Raw genomic sequence first — 20,253 nt, forward strand, 5'->3', positions numbered from 1 at the left:
ATAAAATCTTAAAAGAAAAAGAAAGCAGAGCTGTGGTTACGCTTGCATACATAACCATTCTATTGTGCCAATCAAGTGAAGGTACAGAGCTCTATGTGCTATCTACCAATTTGCTGTTACTTTGCTCAATACATTTTGAGGGGCTTTTGCCTAGATAAATCATTATTTTGGTAGCTATATTTATAATGCAAAGAATCATAATTTTCAAGCTAGATGGAGTCTTGGAGGTTGTTAGACTAATCTAACCCAATATTTTTGCTTTGGAGCCAAGAAAATTGAGATCCAAAGGAGTATGTGACTAACCTAAGATCCTATAGCTAGTTAGTGACAGAGCTGGTAATAGAATACAATTGTCTTGACTTGCAACCTGATAGCTTGTCCACTATACCGTAAAAATGTACATTTTCTGGCCGGTGCTGTGGCTTACTTGGTTAATCCTCTGCCTGTGGTGCCAGCATCCCATATAGGCGCCGGGTTCTAGTCCCGGTTGCTCTTCTTCTAGTCCAGCTCTCTGCTATGGCCCGGGCAGTGGAGGATGGCCCAAGTGCTTGGGCCTATACCCGCATGGGAGACCAGGAGGAAGCACCTGGCTCCTGGCTTCGGATCAGTGTAGCTCCGGCCATAGCAGCCATTTGAGGGGTGAACCAACAGAAGGAAGACCTTTCTCTCTGTCTCTCTCTCTCACTGTCTAACTCTATTTGTCAAATAAATTTTTTGAAAAATGTACATTTTTGTACATTTGAGATAGTCACCTAGGAAAGTCTGGTTGACAGTTGACTATATATGTCTGAAGTTCAAAATAGAGATATAGGCTGAACATATAGATTTGGGCGTCATCACCCATACTCTCTTGGTTTGCTTTTGAGAACTCTGATCCTTCTGTCTCCAACCATCTACCTACCTATCTACCAACTCTTCCCTCCAACATTCACCAAGTATTAATTTTACACTTACCACATATCAGGTTTTTTTTTTTTTAAGTGCTGGGAAGATACCAGTGGGAAAAAACAGAAAAATCTCCAACTTTGTGGGATTTATATTCTATAACTTACATATTTATTAGGAAACATGTTTTATACAAAAATAGGGTAAGTAGAATTGGTAGTATGGTGGGGGAGAACTGCCATTTTATTTATTTTTTAAAGGAAGAATAAATTTTGTAAAAATTTATTTATTTGAAAAGCAGAGTGACAGAGAAAAGGGAGATACTCAAATTTGTATTCTTCTTCTCTCTCTCTTATACACACACACACACGGTAGGGCAGGGAGAGAGAGAAAGAGGAGAAATATCTTTTTTTTTTTTTTTTTTTTTGGACAGGCAGAGTTAGACAGTGAGAGAAAGAGAGAAAGGTCTTCCTTCCGTTGGTTCACCCCCCACAAATGGCCACTACAGCCAGCGCGCTGCACCAATCCGAAGCCAGGAGCCAGGTGCTTCTCCTGGTCTCCCATGCGGGTTCAGGGCCCAAGCACTTGGGCCATCCTCCACTGCCTTCCTGGGCCACAGCAGAGAGCTGGACTGGAAGAGGAGCAACCGGGACAGAACCCGATGCCCCGACCAGGACTAGAATCCAGGGTGCTGGCGCCGCAGGCGGAGGATTAGCCTAGTGAGCCATGGCGCTGGCCCGAGAAATATCTTTCAACCACTTGTTCACTCCCCAAGTGGCCACAGTGGCCAGGGCTGGACCAAGACTGTAGGCAGGCATCAGGAGCTTTTTCCAGGTCTTCCACGTGGGCGTAGGGGTCCAAGCACTTGGGCTATTTTCCACTGTTTTCCCAGGTGCATTAGCAGAGAGCTGGATTGGAAGTTCTGCAGCCAGGACCTAAACTTGTGCCCATATAGGACGCCAGTGTCACAGGCAGTGGCTTTACCTGCTATGCCACAATACTGGCATCTAGATTAAGCTTTTTGAGGAACTGTTTCCAGGGATGTACAGAAATGGAAACTCCTCTTTATCTTTTAAATTTCAACATGTTGGAATTCTTCAGGGGTGCTGTATGTGGTCTTCTTCGCTTATTGAGCTTTATAATCTCTCTGGTTGGTCTCAGTCATTCTACCTTTCAATACTTAGAGCTTCCAGTAAGATGAAGTAGAGTTTTCAGCGGAGAAACTTTAAGTATAGCAGAGAAAAGAAAGTAATTTAAGGATTAAAGATTATCCATTGGATTTGGCACCCAATATTTAAGTGGATAGCCATGAGAGTGATTATCTATGGCTTTCATTTCAGTACCTTCCATGTGGAAGTATTCCATGCGAAGGTGCACATGGAGTTGGGCTAGAGGGAAGTGTGAGGAATATGAGGTCAGGAAGCAGTTGAACTTGACTAAAGGGTGGGTGTATGGCAAGTAGAAATGATGGACTGAAGACAGTCACACAAAGAAGATCACTTTAAGGTTTTTAAGGTCAGGAATTAGACTGTGAATTTGAGGGCACCGGGAATCCCAGGGCAATTTTATGGCTCTGTATATGCGATGAGTATTCAGATTAAGTTCCAGGTGGGACAGAGGGAAAGGAACTGATGGTAAAGATTCTTTCTAATAAAGCAAGACGACTTAGAAGCAGACTGAATGGTGAATCAAGAGACTGTTAGAGTCCTTGAATCACAGGACCTCATACTAAGAGGAACTTCAGAAGCCACTGAGTATGAGACTATACCAGAAATAGGCAGAAGTAAGTAGTGGGGGTTTATCATATAAGGCAGGGCTGGTGGGCTCTGAGAAGATAAGGAGCTTGGTCACATCAAACTCCTGTTCTTCCTGTTTTACATGCTTCCTATCTCACATTCACAAAGCAAAGTCTTGGGGCTGTTCTTTCAGCAGACAAGGAGCGGAAATGACTCTCTTAGGGTTTTCCCTATCCAATTAATAGAAGGTTCCTTTGAACAAAAATTCAAGTTCTAAAAAGCAAGTAGAACACTAGTTCAAGATGTGTCAAGAGTGTTATTTTTGAATTCAATTCCAAAGCCAGTTTTCTTCCTAGAAGCCATTGCTTTACCGGCACTAATTGCCCCGTTAGCATTCTAAATACAAAGATGAACTCAAGGATTGAACCATGAGGGTACAATGTTTCCCTCTCACTCTGAGGCGCTTCCAACCCCGAACCCAGCTCAAGAAAGATAAAGATGTATTTGAGAGATGTCTTTCTTTTACTAGAGACTGAAAAATTAGAGCCTTCATAAGCCATCCAACTCTACAATCACTTAAAGACTGCTCAGTAGTGTGTTCTATATTGTTAAAATAAGGCACTTGTACAGTTCTTTGGAAATTTAGAAACTGAGCATCATGTAAAGTCATGGGCCAGGGCATTGCCGGTTATGAGCCATCCTGTTAGCTTAGACATGACTGAGTCAATGAAAGACCAGTGTAGGCTGGGTATGTGATAAATGAATGATTAAATCAGAAGGAATCTACTTTTTCATGAGCAGGAGGTTTGAATGCTGGCAATGCCTAAATTCATGGCTTTTGGCCTGAAAAAAGGTACTATCAGGAATGCACAGCTTTCTCTAATTCAAAAGTAACACACTATAGGGACAGTGTAACTAAGAGTAAGAGACAAGGAAATAATAGTGCTGCTCATTCATCTATGCCACTAAACACAAATCCAGGAAAGGCCATTTCAGCTGGCAAGTGAGGGCTACAAAGGACACCTTATTTTCTAATCCCTAATTCTCCTTGTGATAAGCTAGCTCTTTTCCCATTTTAGTCCTGAGATATTGCCCTCCTAGATTTTTTAAAAAATTTATTTATTTGAAAGGTAGAGTTATTGAAAGGCAAACACACAGACAGACAGACAGACACCCACACACACAGACAAAGACAGAGAGCTCATTCTTGCATCTGCTGGTTCATTCCCCAAATGGCCACAAATGCCAGGGCTTAGCCAGGCCAAACCCAGGAGCCTGGAACTCTATATGGATCTCCTACATGTGTGGAAGGGTTGTAAGCACTCAGGTCATCTTTGCTGCCTTCCCAGATGCTTTAGTAGGAATTTGGATTAAAAGTGGAGCAGTTGTAATTCAAACAGGTGCTCATATGAGATACTGGTGTTGCAGGCAGCAGCTTATCCTACTGTGCCACAAAGCCAGCTCCCTAGATTTCTTATTGGTACTGAAAGATGTATCTTGTTGACAACCAAGTTAAAAAACTAAATGGCATTAAGTTCATTGTTCATCAGCAGAAGTGGCTATGATGATCTGCCCAACCAACTCTGATTGATTCTAAAAATCCTCTCAGGTATGAGCAGACCATATTAACTACAATCTGGGTCCCTGCTGGGGCTTGATTCCATAACTAACCAATTCCTATTTAAGGTAGGAAATGAAATATTTGTCTGAAGTCACATGTCAATGGTTTCATATTTATCTTGATGAGGCAAGTTCATTTGTTCCATAGCCTAAACCCTTGAGTGTGTCCCTTAACAAACAGTTCTAATCTTTGCACTATAGTGGTAGCTCCCTTGGTATGCCACCCAGGCCCACTAGCACTGTGGAGAATCATTAATGAGACTTGGGTCACATGTACAAGTACCTTTTAATAATTTTAAGTACATAAAACCCTAAGCAGATCTAGAAAAAAATTGAGCCAATTATTACTGCTGCTGTATTTTAACTGAAATATGGCCATAATATCTTAAGAGATATTTTAAAGCAAGACTAAAAAGCAGCTTTATTCATTACTGACAAGACAAATACCTAGATCATTTCCACATGAACTGTGCTGACTGGATGGCTACAAGCAGTCTGATTTATTTTCAACATTTCTCTTGGCCCTTCCAGCAAGTTGAACTGCACCTTACTATGCACTGCAGCCCATTAGTTGAATAGCAGTAGTTTGTGTGATATGTGAATGGTTGGTGGCAGTGGAGGATTCCTAGCACCAAATGAATATTGTCATGTACCTCTGGTAGGCCAGACCACATTCTGTGCCTGCCCTTGCCAGCATGTAGGCCAGTTATGAGAAAGAGAAACTGCCAAAGATAGTGTGGTGCAATTTGTGTAGGGTGCCCCCTTCATTATGTACACACTTGAATTCCTTACCAGGTGGCATAAGACACATGTTGTATCATTTGTACTGCAACCAGGACACAGGCATATACTATTCTGTGCATAAATCAGCCTTACCTAGTAAGAGAGAATTTTCCTGCCTTCTGTTTTACTAGTATAGCTTCTGTAAATGCAACTATGAAGCCATTGGGTATTCTTTTGAAAAAGAAGAAAGCTTTCTTATATACTAAAAAATTGTGACTTGTATGAGGAACAAAACAGAATATTACTTGGATTTGGAGGGAAGAGTGTGCAGCTTTTACAGTGTATGATCTCTTTAACTACTGGCATATCTGGAGGAATTGGTGGAGGTACTATTCCCAAACCAGGCATCATTGGAGTTATTGGTGGAATTCCAGTCATCATCCCAAGAGCAGGATCAAAGTCTAAAAAAGGAGAGGAAAGAGAGAACAATAAATGACACCAGGCAAGGTCAACTGGAGGCAGAATGCTTCCTTATAAGCTTCATATCAAAGGTCTTTCTAGGACAGGGGCAAAATGCTTTAAAAAACCTGGTATTTTCCAGTTCCCAAGTGTTAAATGTTATGTTATGGCTGTGTATATCCCCTTTGGGATGGGACTGTTTGTTTTGTCTGATCAGGGCCTATTTAAGTCTCTATATCTCATTCTGATACTCAATGTCTTTCATAACATGACTATGCCTTGTCGATTGATCTTGCCTCCACTAGTTTCCAACACGAACCCTAAGCTCCACTCTTACAAAGTTTCTTTCTATCCCTTGTATAAGCTTTCTGTCTTTTTACAATATAGTATGATATTAAGAGCAGTTTTGAGGATCAGGCAGACGTGGGTTCCAGTTTTACCATTTGCTTAACAGGAAGAACTGTATTTCCTCATCAGCAAAATAGAGTTAATACCACCTACCTTCCAGGGCACTGTGAGGAGCAAGCACAGTGATTAATGGGATGAGTTTATCACAGGGCATAGCACAAAAAGGCTAAGTAACTACTCTCTGTGCCTTTGCTCGTATTTCCCCCCCTTCCTGGAATCACCACAAATTCTCCCCTTGCTTCAAGGCCTGGCTTAAGTCTCAGTTTTTCCCCCATTTTTTATTTATATAGGTTGAACAAATTTCATGTATTTCATATATACAGTGATTTAGGAGCATAGTGATACTTCCCACATTACCCTCTCTCCCACTCATGCTCCAACCCTTCCTCCTCCTTCCTTTCTTAGTCTTTCTTTTAAATTTACAATGACATACTTTCAGCTTATTTTGAAATCATAATCTTTTTTTTAAACTTTTATTTAATGAATATAAATTTCCAAAGTACAGAATATGGATTACAATGGCTTGCCCCCCATAACGTCCCTCCCACCTGCAACCCTCCCCTTTCCCACTCCCTCTCCCCTTCCATTCACATCAAGATTCATTTTCGTTTCTCTTTATATACAGAAGATCAGTTTAGCATACATTAAGTAAAGATTTCAAAAGTTTGCTCCCACACAGAAACAGAAAGTGAAAAATACTGTTTGAGTACTAGTTATAGCATTAAATCTCAATGTACAGCACACTAAGGACAGAGATCCTACATGAGGAGTAAGTGCACAGTGACTCCTGTTGTTGACTTAACAAATTGACACTCTTGTTTATGGCATCAGTAATCACCCTAGGCTCTTGTCATGAGCTGCCAAGGCTATGGAAGCCCCCTGAGTTCACTGACTATGATAATTTTTAGACAAGGCAATGGTCAAAGTGGAAGTTCTCTCCTCCCTTCAGAGAAAGGTACCTCCTTCTTTGATGACCCGTTCTTTCCACTGGGATCTCACTTGCGGAGATCTTTCATTTAGGTGTTTTTTTTTTTTTCCCCCAGAGTGTCTTGAAATCATAATCTTAACCCTCCACTAAGTCAAATCTCAAAATGTCAATTTTATTCATACACATTATATTTTTTTTTTGGTACTCTAATAGTTACCCCAGATCAGGGAAAACATAACGTCATTTCTTTTAGGGACTGGTCTCAGTTTTTTAAAGATGACTTCCCAGAAAAATTTGGTTCATTCTTGACATTTTGTCTAAGAACTGTTTGTTCTGAACTCCTTGTCACTGAATTTTATTTTGCATTGCCCTTTGTTTCATTCAGGGATGCTCTAAGGTGTGTGTGGCTACCCAAACAAATTTTTTTGTGGGGTTCATCTATATGCTCAGTTTGGTTCACCCCAAATCAGCATCAACAGCATTCTGGAGGCACAGATTTGCATATCATGAAAGAAAAATATCACATCAGCCAGCTGGAGTGATTTAATCGCCAGGTCCCTTTCCTAGAATGGCAGTTCTGGGAGGTTTCCATAGGCACGAGTTCTGAAGCTTCTGGGAGCATTCAGTTGATTCCACTTGTGGGAGAGGATTGGAGAGTGCTCCTGAAGGGGAGAAGTGGGGTCTGGGTTGTACATGGGTCCAATCTGAGATTGGGGCTCCTCAGATGACTCTGCCAGCCCTGGCCAGTCTTGAACATTGCAGGTGAACTAAGGAAATGTCACATATCGAGATGTTTCAAAGCACAGGACCCCCTGAGGTGTACACCCAGGGTCTAATGGCAGCACTAATTACACTGTTCATATTTTGTCTCCTTATCACAATGCATTTTTTTTGAGAGAGAGAAGAAACTGCACTCTACTCCTTTGTTTCCCCATCTCCTGCGACTGCTGTTTGCTATAGAACCATGAACAGTGGATTGCAAACAAAGAAAGGAGGTTTGGTAACGCAGGGGGCAGTTGCAATAGCAGTAGCAGGCCGTACTCCCAGGGATTTTACCAGGCTCGCTGCACAGGTCAGAGGGGCAATGATGTAAGCAGGTCCGTCCTCAAGGTGGCCCTAAAGTCCCCTTGGCAACTCTCTGAGATGCTAGAGGAGGTGGGGCCTAAACTGCAGGAAGAGACTGTGGTTCCCACAGAAGCAGAACTTCAAGTCCAATAAGAGGGAGTCAGTGCTGTCACTGGGCAGATCAGTAAGCAGATGGCACACGGGTCATTCCCCACTGCAAAGTCAGTCCAAATGAACTATGGCATTCCCTATCCTCTGCCATCCCTATGTCTGTCATCCTGAGATGTTTGGGAAGAAAAAAATTTCTTCTAATAGGAATTTTAATTTTTACAAAATCACTTGCTTTTAGCCCTCATGTCATCTCACCCAACATGTGAGTGTGCACACACACATACCTTCCCTTCCATGGCTCTCATATATCTAATCTCCTCAACATAGTAAGCATATGACCTTGAAAAGAGTTTCTTAATATCTGCATACGTCTATTTCCATTTTTGTTAAGAGTTGGTATAAATATTTAGCGCAAAGGATGAAAGAATAGAATAGATGTAAAGACCTCTGGCATGATAGGTCACGATAGGTAAGTTTCTTTTCTTCTATTCAGAATGTATAAACACACACTGATAAATTCATGGATTAAGGCAGTCATTCCCACATTCCATAAACATTCTGATGGGCCTTCTGGGCCTTCTATCTGTCAGGCTGCATGCAAGAGGTGGTGTCTAGGTTTCCATTTCCATTTCCATTGTGGCGAATTTAAGGTTCCTGATACCCTGCCTTCCTATGCTGCAGAATCAAAGCACTATGGGTAGAACTGCCAATTATGTCTTTGGAAAATTTGATTCCTCTTGCAGAAGACTTTGGAGAAATTGTTAAAATTATCTCACACATTTACAAACTGTTACTTTTCTTTGGGAAAAGATCAGACCAGATTGTGTGTCAACTAAACAATCCCATCTATTTTTCCCCTCCTACTGAAGTGTTTGCCTTCCTTTTACTGTTCCGTCTACCTCCTCATTGTTATTCAGACAGCTCTGTCACTCACAACCCTACCTTACCACAGATTACAGAAACATCAGTACATTAAACAAGTTCTGCCACTCCAACTGAGAAGGAAATGCTTGTCTCCATGTACTGTCTACTAATAAATGGAGCAAACAAAAAACAAATATGCAGGATAAATATAACTCCTGACTGATGTACTCACCACTCTGCTATTTGGTATGATTACATTAATATTTTATAAATTCATTTAAAAGCAAATGTATTCATGACATATGGCTAAAGCCAGAGTAGATAGGCTTCCTTTCTTCTTTTTGTTCAATATGCCAAGAGTTCCATAGGCTACATTGCCCAGCAGAGCTTGCTAGAGGCAGGTTGTACATGACATTTCAAAGGCTCCTATCACACTGATTATTTTTGTTTTTCTTTAACCATTAAGTGCCAAAGTAGATGTGGGGGGCCGGTGCTCTGGCATAGCGGGTTAAGCTGCTGCCTACAGTGCTGGCATCCCATATGGGTGCTGGTTCGAGACCTGGCTGCTCCACTTCCGATCCAGCTCTCTGCTATGGCCTGGGAAAGCAGTAGAAGATGGCCCAAGTTCTTGGGCCCCTGCACCTGTGTGGGAGACCCAGAAGAAGAAGCTCCTGGCTCCTGGCTTCGGATCAGCACATCTCTGGCTGTTGTGGCCAATTGGAGAGTGAACCAGTGGATGGAAGACCTCTGTCTCTCTGTCTCTCTCTTCTGCCTCTCCTTCTCTCTGTATGTAACTCTTTCAAATAAATAAATAAATCTCCAAAGTAGATGTGAGTTTCCAATGTCAACCAAGAAAACCATTTGAAATCATAGACCTTATGCAAATATTTCACTATCTGGAAAAAATCAAGAAAACCAAGAATTTAGGGGACAGCATTGTGGCAAAGCAGATTGTCATTTGGGACATCTAGATCCCACACCGGAGTGCCAGTTTGAGTTCTGGCTACTCTATTTCCAACCCAGTTCTCTGCTTATATGCCTAGTAAGGCAGCAGATGATGGCCAAGTGCTTGAGTCCTTGCCACTCATGCGGGCAACCTGAATGGAGTTCCTGGCTTTGGCTTTGCCCAGCCTCAGCTATTGTGGGCATCTGGGGAGTGAACCAGCAGATGGAAGATCTTTCTTTCTGTCCTCCTTCTCTCTTTCTCTCACTCTGCCTTTCAAATAAATAGATCAATCTTAAAATAACACCCTGGTAATAAACCACCAGAGAAGTACTCTTGCTTTTCTAATCACCTAGTCTGGCTTAAGGAGTTCTGTCAACAAGTATGTACAATTACCACTTGTATTAGAAATTCAAACTTTTGAAGGAGATTTGAAATCATATAAAAGGGTCATAGAAAAGGCCAATATAGCTCTCCAAAGACCTGTTCACAATAAATACTCTATTCTGTTTTTGCTTTTACCATCTTTTATTCTAGCACCCTCTCCTCACTGCCTTTTTGACTCTTGGCATAGTCATTGCCAGAAGAGCTTTAAGGTATTAGATTGTATGCCCTCTTTTGATTCATGTACTTCCCTATGTCTCAAACCACTGGAAATGCTACAAATGCTGTGTTCGCTGGGCAAGCTTGTACCTCAGAGTTGCAGCTCTCCCACATGATTTCAAGTACTGCTTCAATATCGCCTTAAGCCTTTCTGCTACCTAGCAACTTGTGCTTACTCAACCTGGGAACATCATTATCCTCCGTTCTTTGTGCACATCTGAGCCAGAGACTTACAAAGAGGCAAATGTCATTTCTGCTGTGCCGCTAACCTGTTGTCCATATGCCCTTCCATTCAATATTTTGATGCCAGATCCTGTGACAGGTGTTGAAGGAATAAGACAAAATCCTTGATCTCATGTTCTAGTTTGGAAACAGCCATGTACATATTTACAATGCTGCATCACTAATTATTGTCACCACCATGATTGTTTATTGAGTGTTTACAGTGTGATAGGCACTTTCCTAAGTATTTTATATACTCTTGATTCAATAGACCTGTGAGCTAAGTACTCTTATTGTCGTTCATTTTATAGATAAAGAAATTGGAGCTCAGAGGGATTTAATTATTTGTTCAAGTGCAGGTAGCCAGTAAGAGGCTGACTTAGGATTCAAATCTGGTTTGGTCTACCTCTAATGCTCTTAATCACTATACTGCCTCTCAGTATAGTATGACAATTATTTCAATGAATTCAATTGCAAGCATCAAGTAAGGCAGGTATGTTGAAAAACATGACATATGAGCATCAAAATGCTCCCATACAATTCTTTTCCTCTGGTGTGGTGGATTAAAGATGAATACAGATTCCTTGATACTCTTCCCATCAAGAGGTGGCATCTATAGCCCCCAGCCCATTTTGAATCTGTATAGGTTCTACAACTGCTCTGACAAGTAGAATATGGTAGAAGGGATTTTATGTTCTTATTCAGGCCCAGGACTTAAGAGACAGACAATTTCCACTTTTTCCCCTGGGAATGCCTGCTATGGGAGCTTAGAGTCACCATGTGAGACATCCCACTACCATGCTGGAGAGACCATGTGGACATGGCCTTAGAGTAAATGGAAAGGGAGGGATCCAGATGATTCCAGTCTTTGTGTGTGTGTGTTTGTGTGTGTTTTAGAATTTTATTTAGTAAATATAAATGTCCAGAGTACGGTTTATGGATTACAATGGCTTTTTCCCCCTCATAACTTCCCTCCCACCCACACCCCTCCCATCTCCCTCTCCCTCTCCCATTCCATTCACATCAAGATTCACTTTCAATAATCTTTACATACAGAAGATCGATTTAGTATATATTAAGTAAAGATTTCATCAGTTTGCACCCACACAGAACATAAAGTGTAAAATACTGTTTCAGTACTAGTTATAGCATTAATTCACACTGGACAACACATTAAGGACAGAGATCCTACATGGGGAGTAAGTGCATAGTGACTCCTGTTGCTGACTTAACAATTGACACTCTTGTTTATGGCGTCAGTAATCTACTTAGGCTCTAGTCATGAGTTGCCAAGGCTATGGAAGCCTTTTGAGTTCGCCGACTTTGATCTTATTCCGAAAGGGTCATAGTCAAAGTGGAAGTTCTCTCCTCCCTTCAGAGAAAGGTACCTCCTTCTTTGATGGCCCATTCTTTCTACTGGGATCTCATTCTCTCCCTTTTTTATTCTATCAGTTAGTATTAGCAGACACTAGTCTTGTTCATGTGATCCCTTTATCCATCCTTACCAAGATGCTATGCATCTGAGTGAAGTCTTGGAACCTCCAGACCAGACTGCCATAACTAAGGTATCCCAACTGATATCATATAGAAGAGAAGAATTACCCATTTAAGTCCTGCCTAAATTTCTCATCCAGAAAAATCTTAAAATAATTTATTTAAGCTACTAATTCTTTTAAAAGTAACTATTTTATCTATTTGAGAGAGAGAAAGAAAGAGATGAATGTCTGCCACAGCTGCTGACTCCCAGCACACACATAAGCAGGAAGCTTGAGTTTGGAGTAGAGCCAGAACTTAAACCCAGGCACTCCAATATGGGATGTGGCTCTACCAACTGGTATCTTAATGCTGTCCTCAAAGCTACTAACTATAAGGTAGCTTGTTATATAGCAATGGATAAAGAGAATATTCAGCATGTCCAGGGTGTGGTGTGATTGGTTAATAGGGCAAACTATTTTTGAAAAATGAAAATAGAAAGTACATTAAGCACCTGAACTAGATAGATCACAGTTTTTCTCAGGTTAACCAAAAGGTGCATTGCAATCATGCAGGGCCCCAGAACCACTGTACTGAGCAATTGCTGTCATTATACTATTGCTGTGTAGAAAGGCTAAGCAGGACTAATGCCAGATGACTGACACTCTACTAGACGTATTAAGACTACAGTTGTGGTGCCAGCACTGTGGCGCAGTGGGTTAACGCCCTGGCCTGAAGCACTGGCATCCCATATGGGCACAGGTTCAAGAAAGGCTGCTCCACTTCCAATCCAGCTCTCTGCTTTGGCCTAGGAAAGCAGTGGAAGATGGCCCAAGTGCTTGGGCCCAGAAGAAGCTCCTGGCTCCTGGCTTTGGATTGGCGCATCTTTGGCTGTTGCGGCCAATTGGGGAGTGAACCATCGGATGGAAGACACCTCTCTCTCTCTCTCTCTCTCTCTCTCTCTCTCTCTAACTCTGACTTTCAAATAAATAAATAAATCTTTAAAAAAAGACTATAGTAGTCTACAAAACCCTAGAAACCTGAGAGGTTTCCTATCTGATGTCTGACAGACACCACACATGCCCAGTTATGGTTCAATCCTTGATATTTTACGGCAGGCAGGTTTATGACGGCTTTCTTCTGGTAAAATGCAATCTCTACTTTCATAGCAGGGGAGAGGCATGGCATCCAAAATTCTAGCTGTTAATTAATTGAGTACTTATTAGTTTCTAGGCTTAATATACATCATCTAACTTAATTTTCACAACAATCCCAAGTGATGGCAATATCCCTATTTCACACATGAGGAAATTGAAGACCATAGGAATAACATAGTAAGTAAGGTCAAACAGTAGGTGGCCCTTACTAACCATGTTGTAACCAACAGATGCATGATTCCCACAAAATATTCCACAAAGATCACAGGCACACAGAGGGGAAAAGGATGCTTTTTGTCAGATTAAGCTTAGTACCTATCTACTTGATCCTGTAGCAAGTCTTCAAATGTTCCCATCCGCAAGTCTACCTTAGGGTTGCCTATCTCTACAAGTAGGTTTTTCTATTAGGATATTTGATACAAGTATTGCTACAGTGTTAGGTAACTTAGGGGCCTATATTTTAAAGCTTTATTTATTTCTATTTGAATGGCAGAGTAACAGAGAGGGAGAGACAGGGAGAGGGAGAACTCTCCTATCGGCTAGTTCATTCACCAAATGCCTGCAATAGTTGGGGCTGGGTCAGGCTGAAGATGGAGCCAGGAACTCTTATCTGGGTCTCCTACATGGGTGGCAGGAATGTAAGCACTTTGCTAGTATTCTCTGCCTTCCCATTAGCATTAGCAAGAAGCCAGATTGGAAGCAGAGATCCGGGACTCTAACTGGCACTCTGATATGGGACATGGGTATCCCAAGTAATGAGTTAACTTGCTGTGCCACAATGCCCACCCCAAGAGCCTCTTTTTAAAATTCATTGTTTCAATTTTGGGCCACAGTAGACTTTGGAATTGTGGCAATGTATGAACTGGAGGTGACGCATTTACCCTTCTGCTCGTATTTTCAGAACTGGACCGTGATTCTGGCTGGCTGTAAGCTCCTTCCCATCAGAAATGTTCTATCTGTACTTAGTGGTTTCTTCCCCATTCAAGTACCCCTGCCTCCACAAAGGCATTTTCAATCTTTCAGGTGTTCCAGAGACCAGTGGGCACCAGGAGCTAGTTTGTACTCAAAATAAAACCACTGATATTAAATCATAGATTACCCAAAAAAGTGTTCCAAATAGGATCTAATTACTTATGCACAATTAAGCTATTTTATAGTAAATTATGATTCAAATTCAGCTACACTTTTCTGGGACATTATCGTTATTTCTTTAGAGTTTCTATACAATTCACTGGAAAATTAAGAATGATACCTGAACATTGAGAAATTTTAACCGTCTCTAGTCCTGACTGCCTCTTGTCTACACAAATTGTTTAAAAGACTTTGCAGGCAGCCAACTTGGAGAGAGAACATAGATTTCTAGGACAGCCAGGCTGACTTCCAAGATGATCCTGGACTTACTGCCAATACTTTTGGGAGCCTAAGTTCCCAAAATTTTGTATAGTGACTGTCAAATTCTATGAATATCTATTCTGCTTCCACTGATGATGACAAACCAGCAAGTAAGTGGGGCTTGAGTGGGTTATATGGCACAATTTCAGTTCACCAAGGCTATCCCCAATATATCTCAACTTTGATCTCAAACTTCATCCAATGGAGCTTTATTCCTTTAGTGTGAGGTCTCGCACATATCTAGTTTTCAAGTCTGCTTCTTCCCATTCATTTACATTGTATTCTTATCTTGTTAGAACATATGATGGTTCAGGATCATGCCCTCAACTCTCATCCTGGATGCCACCTTTGGAAGGACATTAATGAAAACATTTCCTATTATTTTCATGGTTTCCAATTTTCAGTGATAAATAAAATAAGTATAATTTTATTGTAATCATATAATAAACTATATTTTTATTTATATAATAAAATATATTTGAGGTTGCCAAGAAAATATATATGGAAAAATAGCAGAGAAACTAACCAATCTACCATTCATGCTGTTCATAAAGGACACAGCATGTTAACACCAAAACACAGGAAATCTATAACACCAAATAAAGGGCAGTCCTTTCAATCAAAAAAATTAGCTTCATGAAAAATTCACTGTATTTTTAATTTTTAGATTCTGCAGAAGAAAAGGGAAAGTAATATTGACTGGTCCTGGGCTACAAGCCAGTGTTTGGGCTTTTTAGATCACTCAGCTACTTTACCCAGTACACTCCCCCAGCCCCATACATGACACTCCTTGTGAAAAATTTCTTTCAGAACTACAATATAACACATACACAGACACACTTATAGGGCCATGAAAAGTTTCACTTCCCCTGAAGACTGGTATATGTTCTCTTCATGGAAAATGTAAAACATGTAACTGAACAAATTTCCCCTTTTTTGTTTTGGCTGCCTGGTTGCAGGTGCAGTTCAACTTTAAAAATGGGGTAGGGGGCCCAGTGCTGTGGTATAGTGGGTAAAGCCACCACCTGCAGTGTCAGCATCCCATATGGGCACCAGTTTGAGACCCAGCTGCTCCACTTCTGATCCAGCTCTCTGCTATGGCCTGGGAAAGCAGTAGAAGATGGCCCAAATCCTTGGGCCTCTGTACCCACGTGGGAGATCTGGAAGAAGCTCCTGGCCCCTGGCTTTGGATTGGTCCAGCTCCAGCCGTTGCAGCCATCTGGAGAGTGAACCGTTGGATGGAAGATCTCTCTCTGCCTCTGCCTCTGCCTCTGCCCCTGTGTAACTCTGCCTTTCAAATAAATAAATAAATCTTAAAAAAAAGAAATGTGGTAAGATCTAATGACCTATACATTTGAATTCTAATTAACCTCCCTACCTGATCTTCACCTTCTATTCTCATTTATATTTTCCCAGATGCTGTTTTATTTTATTTGTAGTTTTTACTTGTATTATAATATTTCCTATAACCTTCCTCAGAGTCTTTGTGGAAGGAAGCAATATAATTCAACTCAATAGTAACTATTGTCCCCAGACTACAAGTACATACTCTTGCATACTTTCCAGTCATTGATGCACTATTTCTCCTGCCGAGAATGTTCTCAGTTCTTTTCCCCTTCCTAACATACTCCTATATATTCCTGGGAAGGTATCTCAAATGTACCTCTTCGGTGAACCTTCCCTGACCATTATCTACCTAACACTCCCCTTCACCCCACCATGGTTAAAAACATTACTTTGTAAATGCTTATACTATAACACTTGCTATGTTGTATTATAGTAATATTTACTTACTTATTTATTCTTAAAGACTAATTTATTTATTTGAAAGGCAGACTGAAAGGGTGTGGGGAGAGAAAGAGAGAGATAGACAGACATCTTTCATCTGATGATTAACTCCACAAATGGCCACAATGGTTAAGGTGGGCCAATCTGAAGCCAGGAACCAGGAACTTCTTCTGGTTTTCCCATGTGGGTGCAGGGGCCCGAAGATTTGAACCATCTTCCGCTGCTTTCCCAGGTACATTAGCAGGATGGATCAGAAGTGGTGCAGCTGGGACTTGAATCATCACTCCAATATGGGATGTTGGCATTGCAAGCAGTGGCTTAATTCGCTGCACCACAATGCCAGCCCTGTGTAGTGATAGTTTAGTTTGTTACCTCTGCCATTGGACTGTGAGAGTTTAAAGGCAAGGACTGAGCCATGCCCACTTTGGATCCCTTTGGTGCAGCTCAATATATTTTTTGAAGGTTTTTATTCAATGAATACAAATTTCATATGTACATCTTTTAGGGATATAGTGTTTCCTCCCCCCATTCCTGCCCTCCAACTCCCACTCCCATCCCACCTCCCACTCCCTCTCCCATTCCATTTTCCATTAAGATTTCTTAATTGACTTTATAAATAGAAGATCAACTCTATACCAAGTAGAGATTTCAACTGAGCTCAACACTTTTTAATGAATGGATGGCTGAATCAAAGAATAAAAGAACAAAATGGATGGGAAGCCTTTAAGCTGTTGACAGTAATGGCAGCTCATACCTAAGAATGGGTTTTATTAAGACATGGGACTTCAAATGTACTGGAGTCAGTATGAGGGCAGGAATCTTTGTCTTTTTTTATTCACTGCTTGCTTGCCAGGGCTTCTCCCATTACCTTGCATGCAGCGGGCCTCAGTAAATACTTCTTGTATGAATGAATGAATAAGCAAGTAGTTTCACTCAGATCTTTCTTAACAGTTTCCATGGGGAGTTTTTTTTTTTAATTTAATGGCTATTCCTGTCACCTTGTATTTATTTATTTCAGCTAGCTAAGGCTGTGCAATTCTTATCTCTAAGATCTTCCAGTCCTTGAGCTTTATGTACTTCTACAAAGGCTTTAAATAGTTTAAACTATTTCCACATAAAAATAACTCTACAGCATTTATCTACACAAACTGTGATGATGACTGCCTCAGTATCTATATTTGGTGGAGTAGTCCTTGGGAGACACAACTAGGCCTTGGCCTTTTTGGGTACCTCGATACACGGTCTCTATTATGTTGACCATATCCTGATTGTCCTCCATGGCCCAGTTAATTTTGTTGTTGCTGACAGCACTCAAGTCAATCATGATGTACTCTGTTCCTGAAGAAAGACATGACAGTACATGGATTGTATAACACACACATTTTGTTAAGTCAAGTAGTTCTACAATATCTACAAGATAAATAACTGCAAAATTTTTAACCTTTTCAGCTATCCTACAGTGAACCTCATCCATTTTCATAGAAGTAGGGTCCTATCCTTTCCTCTGACCTGATCTACCAGCCAGCCACAGTACAAGTATGGTGGTATATGTGACATCTTGGAGACTTAGCTAGATACTTGTGGGCATGGATGCACTCCATAGGGAGTACAGAGAGTACTAAACTGGGTAGGATTCAAGCTTATTTTGGAGAGACGTTCATTCATTCAATTTGGCATAATGTTTTACATATTACTGGCTCCGGTACAGTGTCATGATAATGAACGGTGCTCTCCTTTCTCAGGATCTCAACTAATTTGCCACTGAAAACACACTCTATTTGTAGAATACATGAAAAATCACACAAAGCCCAAGTGCAGGTTTCCTTGAGGAGCTTGCAGGACAATGGACAGAGATGAGTCCAACACTTTCATTCATTCTTTCTGTCCTTGTCATAGTTGACCTGTTCGGTACAATGAGAACTGTATACCTAAAAATAACAGTGCCAAGAGATGGGCAGAGTCTTGCTCTAGGAATAAGGCCTACGAGTTCACATTTTCCAAGATCTCCCATTGCAGAGATACAGGGGAGACACCGGATGAGGAACTCTTCTCTTTAGGATGTTACAAGCTCCACATGTGGCTGCTAATTGAGGGGATAATGGAAGCAACAAGCAGTATTCAATAATAATTCTTTAATAGGCCCATCTTTGGATTTATCTAGGATGACTGAGGCTGAACAATGCTCTTTAATCAGAACACTTGACTTGAGTGCCACTCTTCATGGGAAAACTAACATTAGTCTTATTTGGCCAGTTTAGCCAAGCAAATACTCTTGCAGGAAATATAGCTGCCAGCCATAGGGGACCTCCTTACAGACCATCATTTCATATTAACTTCATTGAACATCAGCTGTACAAAACACCACATTAGATGAAGGGAAGCTCCACACCAAACCCTAGAGATGGCTCATCTCTGCTCTCAACCAATGAAGATAATAATTATGCCAGACATTGCCTTCAAGACATGCATGTGTCTAACAGACTTGTCAGCTATGACAGTATAGATTTGAGCTCTCTAGGGGAAAGTCAGGGAAGCTTATATGTCACTTGTTTTTCATCAGTTCTAAAAGGCTTTTCTATCGTCACAGACTGGCCAGATGAAACAGGACAAAGAACAGTCTGGTGGCTCAGTAGGAAATCTCCTGAGGGGCAGAAAAGTAGCTGAATTACTGAGCTATCAATAGGTGACTTCAGGGAACAGCTCCACGAGGTCTATTTGCTGCCTTTTTCCATTGTAAGGAATCTTGAAGGGGTTAGGACAGGATTAGGAAGATGTTTTAACCCACTTGGATAAAATGTTAACATCATAAAGATGGCAGGTACCTGCTTCCCAGATATTTACATATATTACATATACTGAAATATATTTCCCTCCATATTTACAAGCAGGCATGAACACTATCACCTGCATACTGTTCTCTCCACCTGCCACTGTCCAGTGTCTCACTGGGGAATAATTTCACCTTTGCATTCATTTTCTTTTACTGTTCTTATGACTACAAGTAAACATAATTCAGCTTTCTTCAAGTCATATATCATATGTGTACTTGGGACAATAATAACTGCTGAGTTAACTGAGGGATTACTGTGTACCAAGCCATCATTCTAAGGCTTTACAATTATTGACTCATCAATCCTATGACATAGGTGCATTTATCTTCATTTTACAGATGAAGAAACTGAAGTATAGAGAGGTTTAGTAACTTGTCAAAGGTCATGTAGTCAGTTAATGGTAGACAAGGATTTGAACTTGGTCAGTCTGGATGCAGAACACACATTTTATCTCAGTGGTCAACTGCCTTCTAAGATAATAGAGAGGAGAAAAATCAATTCAAACAGAACTTAAGTGATTTTATACATAGCTCAACAAAGTATGTCTTAGTCTGTGTTAGTGTCCCTTATGCTTTAAGAAAAGAGGGGAACTACTGAGCTAAATATTAGCATTTCCAATACCAGACTTCCTATGAGCTATGAGTCAAATAACTTTCCTTGTAGCAGAGCAGCAGGCAAAAATCACTGTATTGCAAGGTTGAAAGGGACCCCCAAGAAGACTTATTTTTTTTTCTTTTTACAGTTCTTAAGTAAACGAGGAAAAGGGGGCTAGAGGTAGAAATTAAAACAGCTCTTGAAGGTTCAAATGTCTGGTTGGAGCTGGATGCAGGGAACACTCATTAAAATTAACAGGGGCTGCATAACTCCCAAATACTTTCTATGTAGGTGGGAGCATAGCAGCCATTTGAGGAAGTGTGTTAGTACGTCCTTTACCTCAAAGAGCACATAGTACTACTAATAGTACAGAGTTGAGCATCCCTAATCCAAAAATTTGAAATCCAAAATGCTTCAGTATTCAAAACTTTCTGAGTACTAAAATAATGCC

The 20,253-nt window shown here is 40.9% G+C and overlaps 1 protein-coding gene across 50 annotated transcripts in view; it reads right to left on the minus strand.

Annotated features, from left to right (window-relative positions):
- ENOX2 (ecto-NOX disulfide-thiol exchanger 2) overlaps positions 1-20,253 on the minus strand; it is a 322,971-nt gene that overhangs the window by 58,298 nt on the left and 244,420 nt on the right. For 29 of the 50 annotated variants that reach the window (XM_089323912.1, XM_017349904.4, XM_089323904.1 and 26 more), the window contains 2 exons: positions 17,608-17,715; positions 5,270-5,425 (listed from right to left, as the gene is read on the minus strand). In XM_089323912.1, the coding sequence (XP_089180038.1) occupies positions 5,270-5,425; positions 17,608-17,715 (264 nt within the window). The remainder of the gene's footprint in view (positions 1-5,269; positions 5,426-17,607; positions 17,716-20,253) is intronic. The other 21 variants (XM_070066497.2, XM_089323927.1, XM_070066506.2 and 18 more) reach the window with 1 other exon arrangement.

This window comes from Oryctolagus cuniculus, chromosome X, assembly GCF_051225735.1.
Source record: "Oryctolagus cuniculus isolate XC-2025 breed Fujian yellow rabbit chromosome X, ASM5122573v1, whole genome shotgun sequence".
Classification (NCBI taxonomy): domain Eukaryota; kingdom Metazoa; phylum Chordata; class Mammalia; order Lagomorpha; family Leporidae; genus Oryctolagus; species Oryctolagus cuniculus.